At 32.6% G+C, this 20,185-nt stretch overlaps 1 protein-coding gene across 1 annotated transcript; it reads right to left on the minus strand.

Moving 5' to 3' along the window:
• Nucleotides 1-800: 800 nt before the first annotated feature.
• Nucleotides 801-10,531, minus strand: LOC143234919 (uncharacterized). Its single transcript, XM_076472618.1, has 5 exons — nucleotides 10,376-10,531; nucleotides 8,327-8,357; nucleotides 6,960-7,059; nucleotides 1,450-1,595; nucleotides 801-1,128 (listed from the first exon to the last, which is right to left on the minus strand). Exons 1-5 carry the CDS (start codon nucleotides 10,529-10,531, stop codon nucleotides 1,121-1,123), a joined length of 441 nt encoding a protein of 146 aa, XP_076328733.1. The 3' UTR covers nucleotides 801-1,120.
• Between the last annotated feature and the right edge of the window lie 9,654 nt (nucleotides 10,532-20,185).

A 20,185-nucleotide genomic window follows, 5' to 3' on the forward strand; every position in this document is an offset into this window, starting at 1 on the left:
TAATAATCTGCCAAATTTTGTGAAGGTATAATTACTAATTTAAAAGATATAGCATGAAAACTATAACTAAAACAGAATGGTTACAAGGTAGGTCCCTTACTAATAAATTATTATTTCATATACTTATTGTACTTAGTTTTCAGTAATCAATTGAATAAATATAAGTACAGATATGAAATAAGAGTAATAACTCACCACACCTATGTACATTTATTCTTCTATTGAATTGTCAGGCTTTAGTGAAATAATGTTCTGTTAATTTTTGTTTTGAGGTATTTAAAAAAATGCCCTACTTAATATAACAATGCTATACCCATGGTACTATGTTCCTTCTATAATTACTATCAAACAAACTGTTTTAATAGTAACTTATCTCTAAATAGTAACTTAAGAGATTTAAATCTGTAGTGAAATGATCTTCCTAATTAGTGTTTATGAAGAATCAAAGACGTGTGTAGAGACCTTATACTGTTTATATAGGTGCAATGCTACTCTTTACTGAACCTATTATGACTACCTTAACACTTTATGACAATTAATAACAAACCCAAATAGTGATGTAAACATGTTATGTCAGCCAAAATTACCCATATGCAGATTTGTAGCATCATGATAATTATATATATTTTCCATCCATCTCTTAGAAGCATCACTGAGGCACATATAATTCACCCTTTTTTTATTCCTACTTTTTGTCTGTAAAATGAAATTCTAAGGTTTCCATGGCCAGGAATAAACAATATAAATTTCACTGTTTTTCTCAATACAATGATGAAAAGAACAACCAAAAGAGACAAACATGAAAAAAAAAAGTTTTATTTATACTGGCTAATTTTTCATGGTTAAAAAAATCAAAAATCAACCTACACTCTGCTACAGGGAGTTTTTTTTCACTTTAAAATATGTCAAATCTGACCATTATATAATTTTTATCATGTTTCTCAAAGTCTGTCTTAAAATACATATTGTACAATACAAAGTACACTGTGCTTCCTTGTGCTGTGTAACATAACACATTTAACATATTTGCTTTTTCATTATTTGCGAGCCGTTCTTCTTACAGTTCGCCTGATCTTCCGAGGAGGATTTTTATTGTTTGCAGAAACACTGAAGGGATTTTCTAAAGACCTGGAAAAAAACAAGTTTACTTAGCAACACCCATAAAAAATTATAACTTCTTACATCTAGCAATTCTCAGTAATATTCAACCTATCTTTCAAAGTTAACAACTTAGGAATTTTACATAGTTGTAATTCTAAAAATACTAAATGCATTGTTAAACAATTCCTTTTTAATTTTTGTATAGGAACAACAAATATGAGTTTTGTTTGTGTAAATAATCATTGTTAAAGGCTTTTCACATATTTAAAATGAAGAACAACTTTATCTAATTCTAATGTCCAAAATGTCGCATCCAATGAAAATTAAAAACACACAGATTAGACTTACGTTGGCTGGAATGAAGGTGTAGGGGTTGAGAATCCAAATGGGGTGACATTAGAATTGAAAAATGAAGGAGTGGGTGCAACAGAGGCAGCAAGTTGTACTGGTGAACCAAATGAAAAGGAAGTTTCTTGTGTTGAAGCTCCAGGCACCTAATAATATACAGAGAATTCTGTTACTTTTAATATCTTTAATAAAACACTTTATACAGTTACAAATTCTTTAGGAAAGTGTAAAAATAAAAATTTAGTTCTTATACAATTGGCTGTAAATTATATACTAAAAATACATAGGAGTATTAGAATCATCCTAAGGAAAAAAAACATTTTATGGTCAACAGTTCAATACACGAAAAATTCTACTCAGCTAAAACTTCAACCACTTTACTGTTTACAGAGACACTGACACTTCACATTTTCAGCATGTGCACATTATTAATTTTATGTGTAACTTAAAACATTTCTGCTGTTTCACTATTAAGTCTTTGCTACAAAAACATTATGTTATAAACAAGCTAGTGAGTTCAACCACATTAGGAGGATGAAGTGACACTGCCACTGTATATATAGGACCAAACTTTTTGAATTATTAACAAAGTTATTCAGAGAAAAGTAAAAAATTGTTCTTTTTATTATTGGCATTCTTGTGTGTAAGAATCAAATTGAGTAGACAGTGTGTTCAGGTGTTAATTGTGATTAAAATAAATCTTCCTTAGTTCACTAAATAAACAACATACGTTATAGCAATATTGTCATTTTGCATGAAAAACATTTAACATTTCTAAACAGATAATAACAGCACTTACCAAACAGAATTCATTAATGGACAACAAGCATTAGTTTCTATGTCCAAAATATCTAGATACATAAGCAACCGTTTCATGAAGTACAAATTCTACATCTTACCAATATCTGACATTTACAGTTTGTCAAAACACAGAATGTAATGGATGCTCAAAACGTTCTACACATATGAAAGTATAAATGGGTAAATAGCGTAATCTAGGAGTAGGTAAGATAACGACAAAATGATGAAAACTTAGCTTTTTCTATTTTTTTAAAGCTGTTACTGCTTGTTAAAGTTAGCCAAACTTTCCCCAAATTTTTCTCAAAAGCATGAAAAATGTACTAATAAAACAAGTAGTTACTTTGTAAAATAAATATTGTATGTTTAAAAAATCATTGTTAATTTATTACTATATAGCAAATGTTACTGTGTGTGTTGACTATTGAAGTAATTACTGTTAGCTTTGTAAGAGATCATGAAAATACTAAGTGTGTTGAGTTGTGAAATGTATAAAGCCAGTTTATTGTAATACCACAGTGTGTGTTGACCAGTGGAATAAGCACAACTGTTTCATTAAGTCACCATGAAAGTGCATAAATAATTAAAAGTGAGTATCTTTGGACACTTTTATATCCAGTCATTTTCATTATTGTAAATTGTTTCAGTTCAAGATTTTGTTAATAAATATTCTTGCAATTAAATGGTAGTTTCATAATTGAAGACACATTAACACTAGGTATGTTTATGTATGTACAAAATATTTATTTATGTTAGGTATATACTGAATGTTACATTATTTTAATGGCAATAATAAAAATATTACTTACTGGCTTAATCACCATATCTTGTTACTAATAGCTAACAGAAACGTTAATATCCTAATGCTTATTTCCGTTTACATCCGTGTTGCTAATGTGACCGTTATAATACACTTTGGGACTTTCCTATACGTTAAGCAAGACTTTCAACAAGTCGTGTAGGTGAGTACGATTTGTGAAGAAGCACTCCATGGATTTAATTTCACTTGTTGTTTTGGTTGGTCAATAAATAAATTGTTTAAATGGGATTCTCACTAATTTAACTTAGTAATACCACCCTGATATACATTTTACCCAATGGAATATAAATGTGCAAGTTTAACCACATGAAGCAGGTATGCCTAGTGTTTAATGCAATGAATAGAAAATGCTTAGTTGTAATCTTTAAAAGTTATCATTTTCCTACACTAAAAATGTCTTTCAGACAGATACTCAACTCCTCTCACAAAATACTTTTCTAGACTAGCACTGAACTCTGTTGAAGCAAATTTTGAACTCATACCACTAGTCTTCCACCTCCTGCTTCTGCATATCCATTTACAATTACCATGCAGCAGCTTTCCACCAATAGAAGTGTAACACCACTTGTATTAAAACCAGTGCCCTCTTCACATCTGTGCTCTTTGAGATTGGTCAGATCTACAACATGCATCACTGGAAGTGGAGAGACTGGATGTGAAATGTGAGAGACGGTAAGTATACAACAGAAATACTTTTTCAGTGTAGGAAAATGCTAACTTCCAATACTATATCTTACCTCTACTCTCCAAATAGAAGGAATCCCACATTAATATGGTGGAGTTCTAAAATAGAACCCCCCTTCAAGTAGCATTCAAAGAGAGATATGAAGTGTGGAACCAAAAGGAAAAATTATAAAATCTGATTCACATATACTCTTCGATCTTTTATAATAGTGACCATAAAAGGTGGAAAAATGTGAAGAAATGCCAGAATATGTATGACCAGTGAACGAAACTCCTAGATGTCAAGCAACTAGGGTGTAACAGACTGCACCTGGAATGGTATATCAGATCTGCTGTAGTCAGAGGATCATCTATCTCTTCAACTAGAAATGGAAATTTTTAGCAAAGAGCTCCCGCCCCAAAACTGAACTCCATTTGTAGACATTTTTGACACAATGAACACCAGCTCCATGTGGAACAAACACTAAAACAAATGTTAGGAAGGTGAAAGCCCCAATACAACTTTTCCAGTCCAAAACCTTACAGCAATTGGCATGGTTCTTCCAGTCCTTGATAGTAGGAGAATATATGGTCATACACAAGCACAGAAATATGTTGCATTCAGCTATTACCAATGTCAAGTCTGACAAGAATTGACATCCAGCTGCTAGTAAGAAGAGGGACTGCAAACACAGATCAACTGCATGAACTTCATGTACCCCCCACCCTTCTAAGAACAAACATTAAAAATGTTAAAATTACTTCAGTAAAGACAAAGTTAACATGAAATATTAAAGCACATCCTAACACAAAAAAGAAACTAATTTTCTAGTATATGATTTGATTTGCAATGCCAGTATAAGATCAACTGACAGTTATGATCAGAAAACAGTCAAATTAAAACAAAATTTCAAAAATAATTTCACATTATAAAAATATTTTGTGAAAATATTCAGCCTAGATTTTATTTATATACACCCACATATATTTTTCTTCTTTTAACTGTGAAAGAGGTCTTAAGACAGACTTTATATTAGTTTTAGCACTCAATTTTTATTAATTTTATGGGGTTATGAGTAGATGTTAGATATTTTAATGAACCTCTTTCATAATGCTTTTGAAATACTAATATCCAATTCAAAACACCAACAACTATTAAAACTACTGTAATAACAGTTAATATAACAATTTATTTCATAACAACCACGTATATACATAAAACAAAAGAAGAGAATCTTAACCTTCTCAAGTAACAAACTTCTAAGTCTTAAAATAAATATGAACCAAGGTGTCATTCAATTTACTACTTGTCATTAAATTATAACAGTTCATGGAATTTTGTCTTTCACTTCTAATGCTGGTCAAGGACAAGTACCAAAGAAACAAAGCTAAACATTTTTATCCTTTACTATACATCATACATATGACATTTTTTAGTTGTCTCTTATTCAACCATAGCAAATATGTATTTGTATAAAATTTATGAATAAGTTTTATCAGAATGATTAGATTTTGATTTTAAAATTTATCTTATGGTTTATATTTAATCATAAGGTCTATGTGTGCAAAACAATATTGGTATTTTAGCATTAAAACACAGTTGTCAGTGCTAATAAAACCAAGGCTAGTGCACTCTATATTACAGTGGAGAACAAGGTTCTTTTGAGTATCAAACATTTTGTTTTTCATACTAAAATAAATATAAGTGGAATAATTTCAATGCAAAAACAAGTAATTATGAAAATGTTTAATATTTGCTTAAATGTTGTTGTTTCTTTACATTAAGCTACAGAAATAAGCACTACAAATACTGCAGAATAGTTTTTACAACTAACATTATAATTAAGTGTAAGCTTGTTATATATATACCTATGTGTATTATAAATAAACTGATTTTAACTCTGTTATAGACAAGTATAATATATTAATATCAGATTAAGTAAATGAGGCCTTTTGACTTTCAAGAACAAAATTAATGCAACATCATAATTACATAACTATCATAACATATTTCTATATATCATTTTGCATATTTAAATTTGTAGTAATTTTGGTTAAATATGTTTTATTTGGGTGACCCACTTGCATCAATGATCATCAAATTTCTTGAGTAACAACAGGCAATCTCTGATATTTTGACAAAAGACCACTAAAAAATTTGAATTTAATGTTGGATGGTAGATCTATTATAGTTTTATATTTATCATATCATGACACATAAGCCACAGTAAGAGAAACACACTGCAACACACAAAATATGTAATACATCTCTGATTAAATGATGCAAAAGAAATATTTTCCAAACAACATACACAAACATTTTAACAAAAGCACATTTGTGATAAATAATAAGTCATTTACTTGAATTTAACACTGTTCAACCATTCCATCCAAAACCAAAAACATTTAAAATGTTAAATTTACAACACTAAAAATGAAACTAACAATTCCTTTCACAGGTTTTCTCTACACTTTCTGCAAGTTGACCTCCTTATAATGTCAGCATATGTACAAAGCCATGTTCATTCCACCCCACTCCTACGTCACTGACATACATTTTAATCAGCTTGCACAAATTTTTATTTTTGTGAAGGCTTACTCAAGAAAACACAAAATATTTCCACAATACTAAACTACAGGGCATTAAGAGCTTTCAAATTTGAGGTACAGGAATTTCATTTTAATGTAAGGATTTTCCAATTTGCTCAAATACACTGAAATTGTATTGGTGACAAATAAGTGACTGTTCACACATAATTTTCTCATTCAGTGCTGCCCTCTTTATACTTCCCACTATATTCAAGGCTTTCATCTAAGCTCATGTTTATACATGGTATTGCTGCATACTAATAAGTACATGAAAATCCTCCACTATATGAAGTGTGACTTATTAATAGCACAGCGCACTCCCTCTGTATTCAACCATCATTATGAGAGCAAGAAATGATGCACTAAAGGAAGGGTGAGAAGTGTGAAAGGAAGTGTCTATTAGAAATACATTTCAGTCCAAGAAAATGTTGAATGTTAAATTCAATTTGCATACAACTATAATCCGGCACTGAAACAGTGAAAGGATCATAAAAGCAAAATTTACTTATATAAATAAATCCCCTTCAGGAAGCACTCAAAATGAACCAATAGCATGGGACATTGTATACAATGGAACAATATACAGACACACAGTATCAATATTTTTTTGAAGTTGTTAAAAAGGTTTGGATATGCTTACGTATAGATCCTCATTTTAGACAGGGCCATTTCTAAAATAACAACATCACTTTTGCAGGAAAGCATGGATGTGACCTTTAACTGACTCTGGTCACCAGGCTCTGTAAAAGAAAAAGATGTTTCTCTCTTTAGATTCTGGAAAAAATGCAGCTTCAGTGGAAGCATCACCCACACATTGTTTCTTTAAAGACAAAGGAAAACCAACAAGAAGAATTAAAACGTGTTGTTACATAGTTGGTGTAGTCCATTAAGACACCACAGTAACAAAAAAGTTTAATAAAAGTGAAAAGATGTCCACTATATAATTAGTTGTGAACAAAGGTGAAAAGTTATGTCTAATCAACCCCTAGTAAACTCTAGCTTATGAAAGTGTCTACAAATTTCAACTTAGAATTAAAATTTAGAAGAATTACTCTAAATTCTTAATGAAATTTTTTTTCTGTAAAATTATGGACAACAATTAAAATTTAGAATTACTCTAAATTCCTAATGAATATTTTTCTGTAAATTTATGGACAACATTTAGAAACATCTCCTTTGAAAAACTAATTTTTACAAATTTATTTCCAATACCATATATTTTTTTCTCTTATACTCCTAGCATTACAACAGTAACAATCAAGTCTATCCTTTTCTACTACTTCTGTACTAACTTACCATGCTAAATTTTTAATTTCCTCTTATTCTTTCTGTGTTTAGTTTTTCTGGCCCTCACCACTGTTTAGTTTTAGTTTAAAACCTCCTTTATAGCTGAGTCAATAGTCTTAGAAAACAAGCCAGCTGCTACACTATTTAAAAGTAAAACACCCATTACAAAAAGCACCCTCCCTCCTCTGAACTACTCAATACAAGCCCAGTCAGTCTGATCACATTTAACCCTAGTGACCTACTTATAACTTCATTTACACAGTTAATTCTTGGTTATATCTCAACAACGAATAATGGTCTATCTTCCTGAAAGTCACTGTCATCTGAAATATCCCTTGCATATAAATAAATTATGCTCCCTCAGAATACTGCTTCCATTTCCCATGATCTACAATTCTTTTCATTGCCTCCAACTTTTTCAATGTAAAAATCGTACAGCTTCGTCACAAGTTTTCCCAAGCACAAGTACGTAGCGGCCCCGCATGTCTATGTTCTTAAGGTTCTTCGCCTATGCTCTTGAGCGGCTAAAATGTGAATTACCTTACGTTATAGCGTCCTTATGGTTGAAAGAACACACACTAGAAAGAATAAATGAACGAGCATGTTAAGTGACGAAGAGATTCGAACTCACGACTTTTTGTTAACATCTATCCAAGTTTTTCTTTTAAAACTTGCGTGAAAACACTCATTAAAAAAAGAATAACATATAGGTGTCGTTACCTGAATACTTACTACGATTGTGATTGGACAGCTACTGAGTAGAATTCAACAAATAACGATTATACTATACGAGTATCTTAGCAACGAAAATGTTAGGAAAAGAATTTCAGAAATTTTGCAAGTACTTCAAAGCTTAACAGATTTTGTCATTTCATCTCACAAACTAAGAAGTAAGTTATTGTAACAGAATTGTCATTAAGAAGTTTTTTTTGCTTAATTATATTTGCTGTCAAAACCCAAACTCAAATGTATGAAAAATCTATTTTATCTCTAAAAAATGTGAAAAACATATTCTATTATAACCAGAAACGAAATAGTAAGCAGTTCCTTGTACACCCCTCGTTTCCAACCGAAAAACCCTTAGTCACTGCTTCTGTTAATTAAGATTAGAGAGGCTAAAACGGTACGATTGTATCTGTAAGAGATAAAAACAGTGTAAAACTTATACAGGTGACATTTTAATTTGGGTTGTATGAGTTCTTGATATGAGCCATTTCCAATGTAATGCTGTATACTAGAAAAAAAAATTGTGGAAATGAAACCAACAAGAAAAAAGATTGTAGAATTTTACCAATCGTCATTAAAATAAAACACCTTTTTAAATATTTTCATGAAGATGGTTATGTTGGTACTTTTTACAGTTTTATTTAATTTTTTATTCAGTTTATTTGGCACACCAAAACACCATCAACTGTCCTTGTGGATACATATTAAGGAAAATCATGGCTGTAAGTTGTGAATATGGACGTACTTTGGTTTTTATTCTTTTCATCTTTTGATGTAAAAATTTGAGGGACATAATCTGTTTTGTGGAAATATGTCTTTATAGTAATTAAATGAGAAAACTATAGATAAACTAGAAATGCATTTGGAATCTTCTCAACGTTAAAACTTTTACTAAAACGAAGTGTTTTTGCTAGTTTATTTTTAAGTATATTTTACACGAGACGGTAATTAAAAGCCGACTACCAATTTGAAATTCCTCACACAGAGACACAAAGCAACTTGGAACAAATGGAAATAATATGTTTTATTATAATGTGCGAAGTAAGTAATATATGCAATGAGATTTTTTGTGAATTTCGGTTAGAAGAAAATATTACAAGAAGAAAACACCTGTACTAATTACATCATGACATGAAAGATCACAAGTTACGTAAAATTTCTCCGGGTCTTACAAATTACTATATGTGATAGTAATGCTGGGTGTTGTTTAATGTCGAGTGTTGGGGGTCATTGACTGATGGCCCCATGTTCGAACCACAATGTGTCGCTAAACACCTTACATGCTTTTAACTGTAGGGTGTTTTAACTACCTTAATCAGTGTCGTTATTCGGTTAAGAATAGTTACTTAAGAGTGGTAACTACTGCTGATAGTTGTCCGTATCTATTTAACAGCTGTAAATAAAGAGCAGCTGTCTAAAACTTAGGAAGGATTTGAAATGGATATTTGTACTTTCTGTTCTATAATGTGCCATTTCTTCAGCTTTTGTTTTGGAGACATTACTTCGGATGCTTTAAAAACTGTCTGTTAAGAAAAGTTTATTATTATTATTCTCACAACCATCGCCAGTATCTTGTGTTGTGAGGACACTACTTCGAACACTTCCATGCCTGTTCTCTCTTCACTTATTACAGACGTGAAGGCTGTCCATGTTATTATATTGTTTTGTCACCGTGTTTTTTTTTATCAGCCTTCTTTTTCTCTTTTCGTTGCATTAAGTTTTACAATAAATTTACGAATTTTATGCCATAAACACAAACAAAACATTAAGATAAACATTAATAAGTGCATTATGGGAAATACCATATGTGAAACTCTTGGTTACTATTTTATCAATGAATAGAGGGTTGAACGCCCTCACCACCTGGCCATTCCTGCCTTACAAGTTTTGTTGGACGAAGTTGTTAACGGATTTTCTTTTCGGTTATCACAAAATGAAATCAGCTGTAAATTTGAATTGAACGAAAATTATATTCATAAATTTAATTTTCGCTAAAAATAATATTAACATTTTAATAACTGTGGTTCTGTTTTTCATACTTACCGAATCAACCTTAAACTCTAAACATGTGTTTTCCTTACAACAAAGCCACATCGGGTTATCTGGTGAGTCCACCGGTGAGATTTGAGAACCTCCTTGTGGTGTTGTAGGTCTGAATGCTTCCCGCTGCACCAGCAGCAGATTGTAGAAATGGCACATATTTATTGATTTATAACAAAGACAGATTAATATTCACATTAAATGTTGCTATGCAAAAGTATTAAGAACTCTTTGAATACTCTTTCACTAACGAATAGCGGGATTCACCGTCACATTATAACGCCCTCACCGCTTAAAGAACGAACTTCTTTGGTGTGACAGAGATTCGAAGCCGTGATTCGCAGATTACGAGTCGGGTGTCTTAACCACATGACCAAACCGTGCCCTTTTACCATGAATTTGCGACAAGAATAAAACATGCAAATATCGTTTTCTCAACTAAACATAAACAATCTATAATAAATACATATGCTGGCCATATGTACACACATCATACAATCCATATATAAACTACTTATTAAAAAATAACTACTTATTATATTTTCCTTTTTAAATTAATACGTTATTTTAATTACATTTTTGTTGTTAGTATAATAAAAATATAATTTATTTATGATCAAACTTCAAACTTTAACTTACTTTTTGATATCTATAAGTCTTAGTATCTTCTCACAGTTCCTGGTGGCTGTACGTAACCAGTTTCTTCTGCTCCCTTACTACTAGCTATTTAAAAAGGCGACAAACGTTAATTGAATGATTGATATTTTGAAATTAAGCGGAAATTTACACAACTGGTTATCTTTGCTATGCTCACAACGGATATCGAAGATTCTCAGTGTAACTCTTTCTTGAACAGTGAAAATTACGAAACCGGTAAAAGAAGGAAATAAAAGGCATATAATACAGTATTTTTTTATTCATAGCCACATTAAAATCTTTTCGATATTTTGGATATTACTCCCTATGACAAACGGTATATATATGGACTTATAATATTAGAGATCTGGTTTCGATACCCGTCATAGACAGAACGCGGAGAACCAATTGTGTAGCTTTATCTTAACTTTATAGACAGACAGAGGTTTGGTTATATATATATATTTGTTTCACTAGGATAACAAAAAAAGAATGGCTAAGAACAAGCCTAAAACCTTGAATTACGCCCAGGAAATCTCCAAAGAAAAAGGTAAAATAACTTTATTTTTGTTTGTCTCGTATTAAAAATACTAGCACAATCATTTAAAATTTGTGCAATGTTTTCCTAAAATATTTATTACTAGACCGGAAAAGAAAACCGCCTCTTCCTCCCACTTGCCAAAGTTACACCAATTGCAAAACTTCAATTCAAGCATCGAAAGTATGTAATGTTAACAATAATCTATAAACACAATAAAGTGATTTAGTTTGGGGAGAACGCACAACACTTTTCGAAAGAGTATTGGTCTGTCTTCTTCAGATATGGTCTTCAGCAAAGCAGTACATGGTTTATATACAAGTTCAAATACAAGAGATACAAGAATCTATAGTAAAAGAAATGTTTTCACCAAAGCTACACAAGGGCTATCTGCTCTAGCCGTCCCTAATTTAGTAGTGTAAGACTAGAGGGAGCATGAAATGGTATGTCGGTAGAACGACTAGGGTTATGATGATATATTGTATGGTTTTGAACGTTAATACAAGCCCTATGTATAAGTTTGGCTAAACCTCTAGATACTACTACATTTTCTAAGTAATGCAATTCAATTCTGAGTCTTCTTGGTGTTTAAAGCGTGTAACAAAATATAATAAGGAGTTTGTGATTCTAGGATTCTCCTCCTAAAACCAAAAAATAATCGTTCCCTTCATATCTTACATATATGTATTTAAATATCTGTGTTCGTATAACATGGAATAATTCGTAAAGATATCAGTTAAACATTTCTTAGAAGTCATATTGTTAATGAAAACACCTTTATAATATTTTCTCTCAAGGTTCAAAATCACACAAAATCGACCATGATGTCACTGAAAAAATAAATTCTTGCCTTTGTCAGGATACCACATTTTGTTCCTCGGGCAATCAGTGACATCCTCTGTCAGCTCTAAGAGAAATCAGTTCCTCCAGAGGTTGTAACATAAGGGACGCTTAACATTGCAATTTATAATGCCATGATATCAGCAAAACGTGCACGTGCCATGAATCACGAGAAAAATTATACAATCTATAGGATACAAAACAGTATGAGATACGAACTTGTAAACAAGAAATAAAAATATTTTTAACCTTCATTTTGTTCTTATATGCTCTTGAAACAAAACACGTTAGAAGACTCTTCACCAAACGTCTAGTTTATTAATGTAGTTCGTGAGTGCAAATCTAACTAAAGGTGAATGGATCATATGTTCAGTTTATTACTTTCAGTTCAATTCATTACAGAAAAAACAAAATTATTGAGGCAAATATCATGAGATGATCCCTCAGAAAATAATGTAACCGTTAAATTAAAATTACAATAACAAACAGTTTGAACTGATGATGATGCCATACTAAAGGACGAGGCTCGCCATGGCCAGGTGGATTAAGGCGTTCGACTCGTAATCTGTAGGTTATGGGTTCGAATCCCCGTCGCACCTAACATGCTTGCCCTTTCAGCCGTGGGGGCGTTATAACGTGAGGATCAATCCCACTTTTCGTTGGAAAAGAGTAGCCCAAGAGTTGGCGGTGGGTGGTGATGACTAGCTACCTTCCCTCTTGTCTTGCACTGCTAAATTAAGGACGGCTAGCGCAGATAGCCCTTGTGTAGCTACGCGCGAAATTAAAGAAAAAACAAAGGATGATACGATGTAGTTATTAAAGTCATAATTTACCTCATGTAGAAGCTGATGTTGTTGTGTTTTGAATTTAATTATTTAATCTAGCAGATTCCTTACGAGACAACAAATCAAAGCTAGTTTAGATATTATTTAGTTTTCTAGAAATCATCATTTTTTTAATCTTATTGTAGATGAATCTTGGGAAACAATTGGCACCATCAGTGATGAACGAGAAAGATCAATGACTCCGGAGATTTCCATACCCAAAAGGTATGTATTTTCAAGTAAGTCCTGACTCTCAGCTCAAATGGTTGCCAGGACGCTTTACTCACAATGTGCGGAACGCTGTTTTGAACTCCCATCACACCAAAGACATACACTCATTTAGCTGTAAAGAAAACCGAAAATATAACGGTCAATTTCACTATTCTTTGATAAAAAGAGTAAAAAAAATAGTTGACGTTGTTTGGTGTTGACTAGGTGTTTTTCTTTTGCTGAAAGGGTGGTTGGTGTATATAGTCTGCGAGTAGTTTTGCGCAAAAGTTAAAAGAAACTAAATCAAATTGATTAAGTATCGAATAAACATTTTAAAACTATAAAAAAAAGTTCACATAGCTTCTTAATGAAATAGGACACAAATGGTGTAAGATAAATACGTAACAGTTCATGTACTATTGTTCTCAGTTGTTTCTATCTCACCATGGTGAACTTCTGTTTTGATAAAAAATGTGTACTATTGATGATTATAATCTGTTATCAAGCAGAAAAACTGTTAACTTGAAATGCAATGAAAAGTATGTAATCCAATAATATAATTAGGTTTCATAGTAACTTATACAATCTATGTATTTCTTCAATACTTTGCACCTTTGCTGCTAGGCTAAAACTAGTTAAACGCTACCTGTCATATCATCTTTGCCGTCAACATCTTGTGGAGTCATTTTCACTTATAATTTCTTTTAAGCCCTTAATTCTTGTATTTTTTATTCAAGCAGACCAATTTCGTAACATATGTTATATGTGACTCTGAAATAACCATAATTCGTTATCTATTCTACCATATAAATTTTCAAGTACGTTTAATAATCATTTGACGAACCTCAACTACTGTTTTTCTCTAAACACAATTCCAACCATTTTTCATTCTAAGTAACTTTAGTGTGGGTATTATAGTAACTTGTGAATGAAAGTAGAGAAGAATATATCAACTCCATTAAATCTGCTATATCCACTGTTATCGAGGACTTCTGTACAACACCAGTACTCCACAGTTTGGCTGGTACACAACAGATCTAGTAGTTGTTAAAATACTGTTGTCATGTTGTCTGAGCAATAACTGTTTTAGAGTGAATCGTGATATTTACCAATTTTATCTAAGTTGTTAATCATTAACACTAAGGTTCTGATTTATCAATATAACACTATTCATTTAAATAAATATTGATCTTCTCTCATACAAGTCACTTATGTGTAAATATACTATGATATATTCATCACATGTAAGTATTGCTTCTATTCCAGCGCCTTTGCCGTGAACAAAATGTCACTTTGGAAGCGGATGTGGAACGGTCTCAGGAATGTGTTTTGTTTCCAACACAGCTACGAGCCGTTCAAAGAGGAGACGATAAGAGGTATAAAAGATCCCATGGACGAGGAAGAGTCCTCCTGGTGTCACGACTCGTAAGTTTTAGGTTTTTATGATTTCAATAGGAACCTTTTATTTTCATACTACATATACTCAACGTAATGTATTCCTTAACAAAAACCAAGTTTTAATACATAAATTCTCACCGTGCAAAAGTGGAGAAGCCATGGTTTGACTGGATACCGATATTTTCAATTGATGGGTATTCTATGTTCACAAGGGCTAAATGGCAAGTCAGAATCACTTAACATTCCTAATTCTAAACAACTGACTAACCACTCATTGCCATAAGAAACTTTAGCCATTTCTTAGAGCAGAATAATGGGACTGACTGTCATTACTACAGCGCGAGGAAACCGAAATACTGATTGTATTTATCTGCATTGTGGCTCGTATTTTAGACACAGAGAAACGCAATCCTGCACTCTGAATATCGGCCACTGCTGGCTCGTCCAGGTAAAATATAAGTATAAAATAATGTTAGCTTTTAATCTCAGTACGGATCTGTTTGAAGAAAGAGTGATTTTTAGATGTGAAAAATGCAACAGTTTTTAACATGACTTTTGGGTAATCGACGATTTCTAATTAATAAATACATTTTATAGTGAGCATTAAATTGTATTGAGTTTGTATATCATACAGCTTCGTTGGATTTCTTTTAACAACCAGGTCGTGAATTTTTTTGTTTCTTACTATCATCCGCGTGGCATGACATTAATTAGATGTCTTACTTCTTCAATCCATGCTTGTATAAAAGGAAAACAACAATCTGTGCTTTAACAACATTTATTTTCTCCAAACCATACTCTAGTCTAAACAACACTGAACAAAGCGAGATGTGTGGTCGAGTGATCGATATTCAAGCGGAAGAAAAACGTACAGAGGAGGAAGTACAACCAAAGAAGAAACCATTCAGATTCTTCATTGCTCAGGGAAGGTTGAAGAACAGGAAAGGTAAGCAGCCTTTTGTGTGTATCAGAACAGCGTTTCTTTTATTATTATTATTACAGTAAAAGACCTGGAGAGATCACCTGTTTTAACCATTTCCAGCACTTTATGATGTCTCTCTATGATTTAGTTACTAGACACTGAAATGTTGTCACTTAAGGGACGCTTAACATTGCAATCTGTACTGCGTGACGTTAGTAAATGGTGCACATGCCATAAATCACGAGAATAATTATACACTCTGTAGGATACAACACAGCATGACGTATGAACTTGAAAGGCGAGAAATAAACATATTTGTTACTATTCATTTTGTTTTTACCTGCTCTTGATACAAATCACGTCAGAGGTCCCTCCACCAAACATCTAGATTATTAATGTATTTCGTGAGTGCAAATTTAAACAAAGATGAAAGGACTATGTGCTCAATATATTATTTTCAGGTTAATTAATTATCGGAGAAACAAAATTATCATGGCATAAGCCAGCAGAAAATAAGGCGACAGTTAATTTAAAATTACAATAACAACAATTGTGAACTAATGATGATGATGATGCCATATTCATTTGTATGAATATGTAGTTATTAAATGTTCACAAATGAATATGATGTAGTTATTAAAGTCAGGATTTACCTACTGTAGAAGTTGCTGTTATTGTATTTTGAATTTAATTATTTAGTCTAGCAGATTTTGCATCGTAATTGAAACAATTTTATCTTAACGTTTTTAAATTTCACTTCAATAGTTTTGAGCCGACTTGTAATCCCAGGGTCGCGAGTGGGGAGCATTATAACTGACAGTCAATCCACTATTCGTTGGTAAAAGAGTAGCTCAAGAGTTGGCTGTAGGTGGTGATAACTAGCTGCCTTACCTGTTGTCTTACACTGCTAAATTAGGGTCAGCTGGCGTAGATAGGCGTCGTGTAGCTTTGCGCGAATTTCAAAAACAAACAAATAAACTTTATTAGTTTTACACTTTGCGCTGAAAAAGGTTTGAAAAATAAAGTTTATAAAATAGTTAGGGTGAGCATAGTGCAAATAGACCTTTGATATGATTAAACGCGCACATACACAGATTTACACAGAAGTGTCATGACAGATTGATTAATTTATGTTTTAGCATATTCTTCACTCAACGCCACTCATGGAATAACTGCGCATAGCAGTTCTAGGTTTTAAACTGATGAACAAGATGGAAGTTAATTACTGAATAAGACCATTGTCCTTTTCAGCCTGCTACAGTCCCACACCCTACCCACTTAACAGTTTCAACAAGGAAAAACAGAGAATTTATTCAATATGACCTAATATGTTGTCTCCCCACCTGTAGTTAACAACCATGTTTCTAATTTGAGGGATAAGTCAGGTAATAAATATGCGAATTGAGCACAGTCAATAAGGACCCATTTGCTCAGGGTACGTTGTAACATCAACAGTTAGATAACAAAGCCTGGAAAAAAATTGCGTAATCACGCCTTCATAGTTGTAAGTCGCTGTTCCGCATGTTATTCATTGATTTCTTGTTACTTTAAGGATTGTTTATGTTGTAAAAAGAGAAAAAGAAAAAACAAGCCGCAATGCGTTGTTATTTTTTGTGCCAAAAATAGTTAAACAACATTCAATATAACTGTTATAATTAATTGTTAGAAACACTGAACTGCCAGTTTGGGAAATACTTACCGAGAGAAAATGATAAATAGTAATAAGAAAAAATCAGTTTTACCATCCGCAACTGTCGGATCATCAATGAGAAGAATATAATTTAATGGAAGAAGGATTTCAATTGGTTAACGCGATCTAAATCTTCAAACATTTTGTTTCCTTATACGGACAATATTTTTTTCAAGATATTTTGTATTCGTGTCTAACCACACTAACATTGTTGAACAAAGCAAATTAGCTATTCATAGATGAATTTTAGTTTAGTGACTGACGTACCAACATGTAGAAATCACTACAAAGTGTATATTGTACATATATTGTTTTAATAGATCCAGGAGTGTCCGTGACCCTGAAGAAAGATCACGAAACATTGATTTCGGTCTCCTCGATTCTTCATCCGGGTGACGTCGTTATAGAAGTAAATTGCGCCAACGTCAGCGTGGAAAACACCACGGAGTTCAGTGACAAAATTATAAAAAACTGAAAATGTATATTTGACAATCATGTGTATTTCGGACCAGAAACACAATTGAATATACAGTCATGTGAAAAAGTTGGGACACCCTATGAAAGCCAGTGTATACTTGTAACATTTTTGGATATAAAGATATTTAATCTCAATTTTAACAATACTGAAAGATTATAGGAATATAACTAAACAATTAAAACTGAAGAACAGACTTTTCAAGATCGTTTGTAAATGTCATGCTACAAAAATTCATATTCGAACCGACGAAAAAGTTAGGACACCCTACCCCCTAATGGCTAGTGTTAACCCCTTTGGCTGAAATAACTGTAGTAAGACGCTTCTTGTAGCCATCTACCAGTCTCTGCCATCGGTCTGAAGAAAGTTTGCCCCACTTCTCAATGCAGAATTCTGTCAGCTGTGAGATGTTTGAGGGGTTTCTTGCATGTACAGCCCGTTTCAAGTCACCCCACAGCATCTCAATGGGATTAAGATCTGGGCTTTGACTCGGCCATTCCAGGACTCTCCATTTCTTAGTTTTCAGCCAGTCCTTAGTAGATTTACTGGTACGTTTTGGGTCATTGTCGTGTTGCAGGGTCCAGTTCCGCTTCAGCTTTAATTTTCTTACAGATGGTCTTACATGATCCTCTGATATATAGTAGAATTCATGGTGGATTCTGTTATTGTGAGCTGTCCAGGTCCTGCTGCAGCAAAACAACCCCAATCCATGACATTTCTGCCTCCATGCTTTACAGTTGGCATGAGGTTCTTTCCTGGAATGCTGTATTAGGTTTACGCCAAACATGTCCTCTATTCTGGTGTCCAAATAATTCAATTTTGGACTCATCTGTCCAAAGAACATTATTCCAAAAAGTCCTGGTCTTTGTCTACATTCTCTCTGACAAACTTCAGTCTGGCCTTGATGTTTCTCTTAGAAAGCAAAGGTTTCCTCCTTGCACACCTCCCATGCAAGTTAAACTTGTGCAGTCTCTTTCTGATTGTAGAGGCATGCACTTTCACATCAACAGTAGCCAGAGCCTGCTGTAGGTCTCGTGATGACATTTTAGGGTTTTTGGAGACCTCTTTTAGCAACTTGTGGTCTGCTCTCGGGGTGAACTTGCTTGGACGACCAGACCTGGGCATGTTGGCAGTTGTTTTGAAAACCCTCCACTTGTTGACTATTTTCCGGACAGTGGAATGGCTAATTTCAAACTCTTTTTAAATCAGAGACTGATAGATGGCTACAAGAAGGGGGTACCCTTAGGGGGTAGGGTGTCCTGTCATTTTTCTCAGTTCGAAGATCTTGAAAGGTCTTTTCTTCAGTTTTAATTGTTTAGCTATATTCCTATAATCTCTCAGTATTGTTAAAATTGAGATTAAGTATCTATATATCCAAAAATGTTACGAATATACACAGGCTTTCATAGGGTGTCCTAACTTTTTAACATGACTGTATGCAAAATTACTTCAAATGACATTTTCATTAAAATTGTAATTATCTGTGTAGTTATTTATATTACATTTTATGTTTAATATTGTTAAATAATAAATTAAGAAAATTTTAAATTCTATTTCTTATTGTATTAAATCTATTGCAAAAAAATTGTATTGGATTTTATTAGTAAAAGATGAAATAACACCAACAGAATTCAAGACAGACTAGCTACAGAGGAATCAATCTGGATAGAGATATAACTTATTAGGAAAGCTTCACTAAATATAACAGTTTTTCAGACCTGACGGACAGTTTGATTACAAAATGTAACTATTTTTATATGTGTAAAAACGTCTGGTATGGGTAGAGAAAGCACCATGTTCATTTCTGTACCCATGCCTGTCGTTTGTACGTATATATTATTCTCTACAAGTGGGATATCTCGTCATCACGGATTGTAACTGTCTTTATATACTTGGTTCAGGTGTTACTTGAATGCATTTATATCGTTGTACAGTTATATTCTTTCCTATCTAGCATCATTATGTGCGAAATTTATGTCTTGCTTTTGTCACCAGACGAAGTGTTACCAGATTGCTATGACTGGTGACAAAATTGTCATTGTTCCACAAAGTCGGGATAGTACATATTTGATTAATATAAATATAATTAATAAAATTAGTTTAAATTAGTAATTTACCAGTTAATTAACTTTCCTTACCATTCAATTAAACCATCATAGAAAAGGATGACACTGTAGAATAATTAAAACGAGCTCTTAGATGTTAAATTAACTCAATAATGATTTTCTGTAACATGATTACAATGAAATAATCAGGACATATTTCTTTTTAACAATGTAT

Source organism: Tachypleus tridentatus, chromosome 12 (genome assembly GCF_004210375.1).
Source record: "Tachypleus tridentatus isolate NWPU-2018 chromosome 12, ASM421037v1, whole genome shotgun sequence".
NCBI classification, from domain to species: Eukaryota; Metazoa; Arthropoda; class Merostomata; order Xiphosura; family Limulidae; genus Tachypleus; species Tachypleus tridentatus.

Bases quoted from the DNA above. Each gene is read 5' to 3' on its own strand.
- LOC143234919 (XM_076472618.1), bottom strand. From the start codon at position 10,531: ATGTGCCATTTCTACAATCTGCTGCTGGTGCAGCGGGAAGCATTCAGA. The intron at 8,358-10,375 runs GTAAGTATGAAA...TCTACTCAGTAG, and splicing joins TAGAGTTTAAGGTTGATTCG to CTGTCCAATCACAATCGTAG. The intron at 7,060-8,326 runs GTAACGACACCT...TTTCTTTTACAG, and splicing joins CAATCGTAGTAAGTATTCAG to AGCCTGGTGACCAGAGTCAG.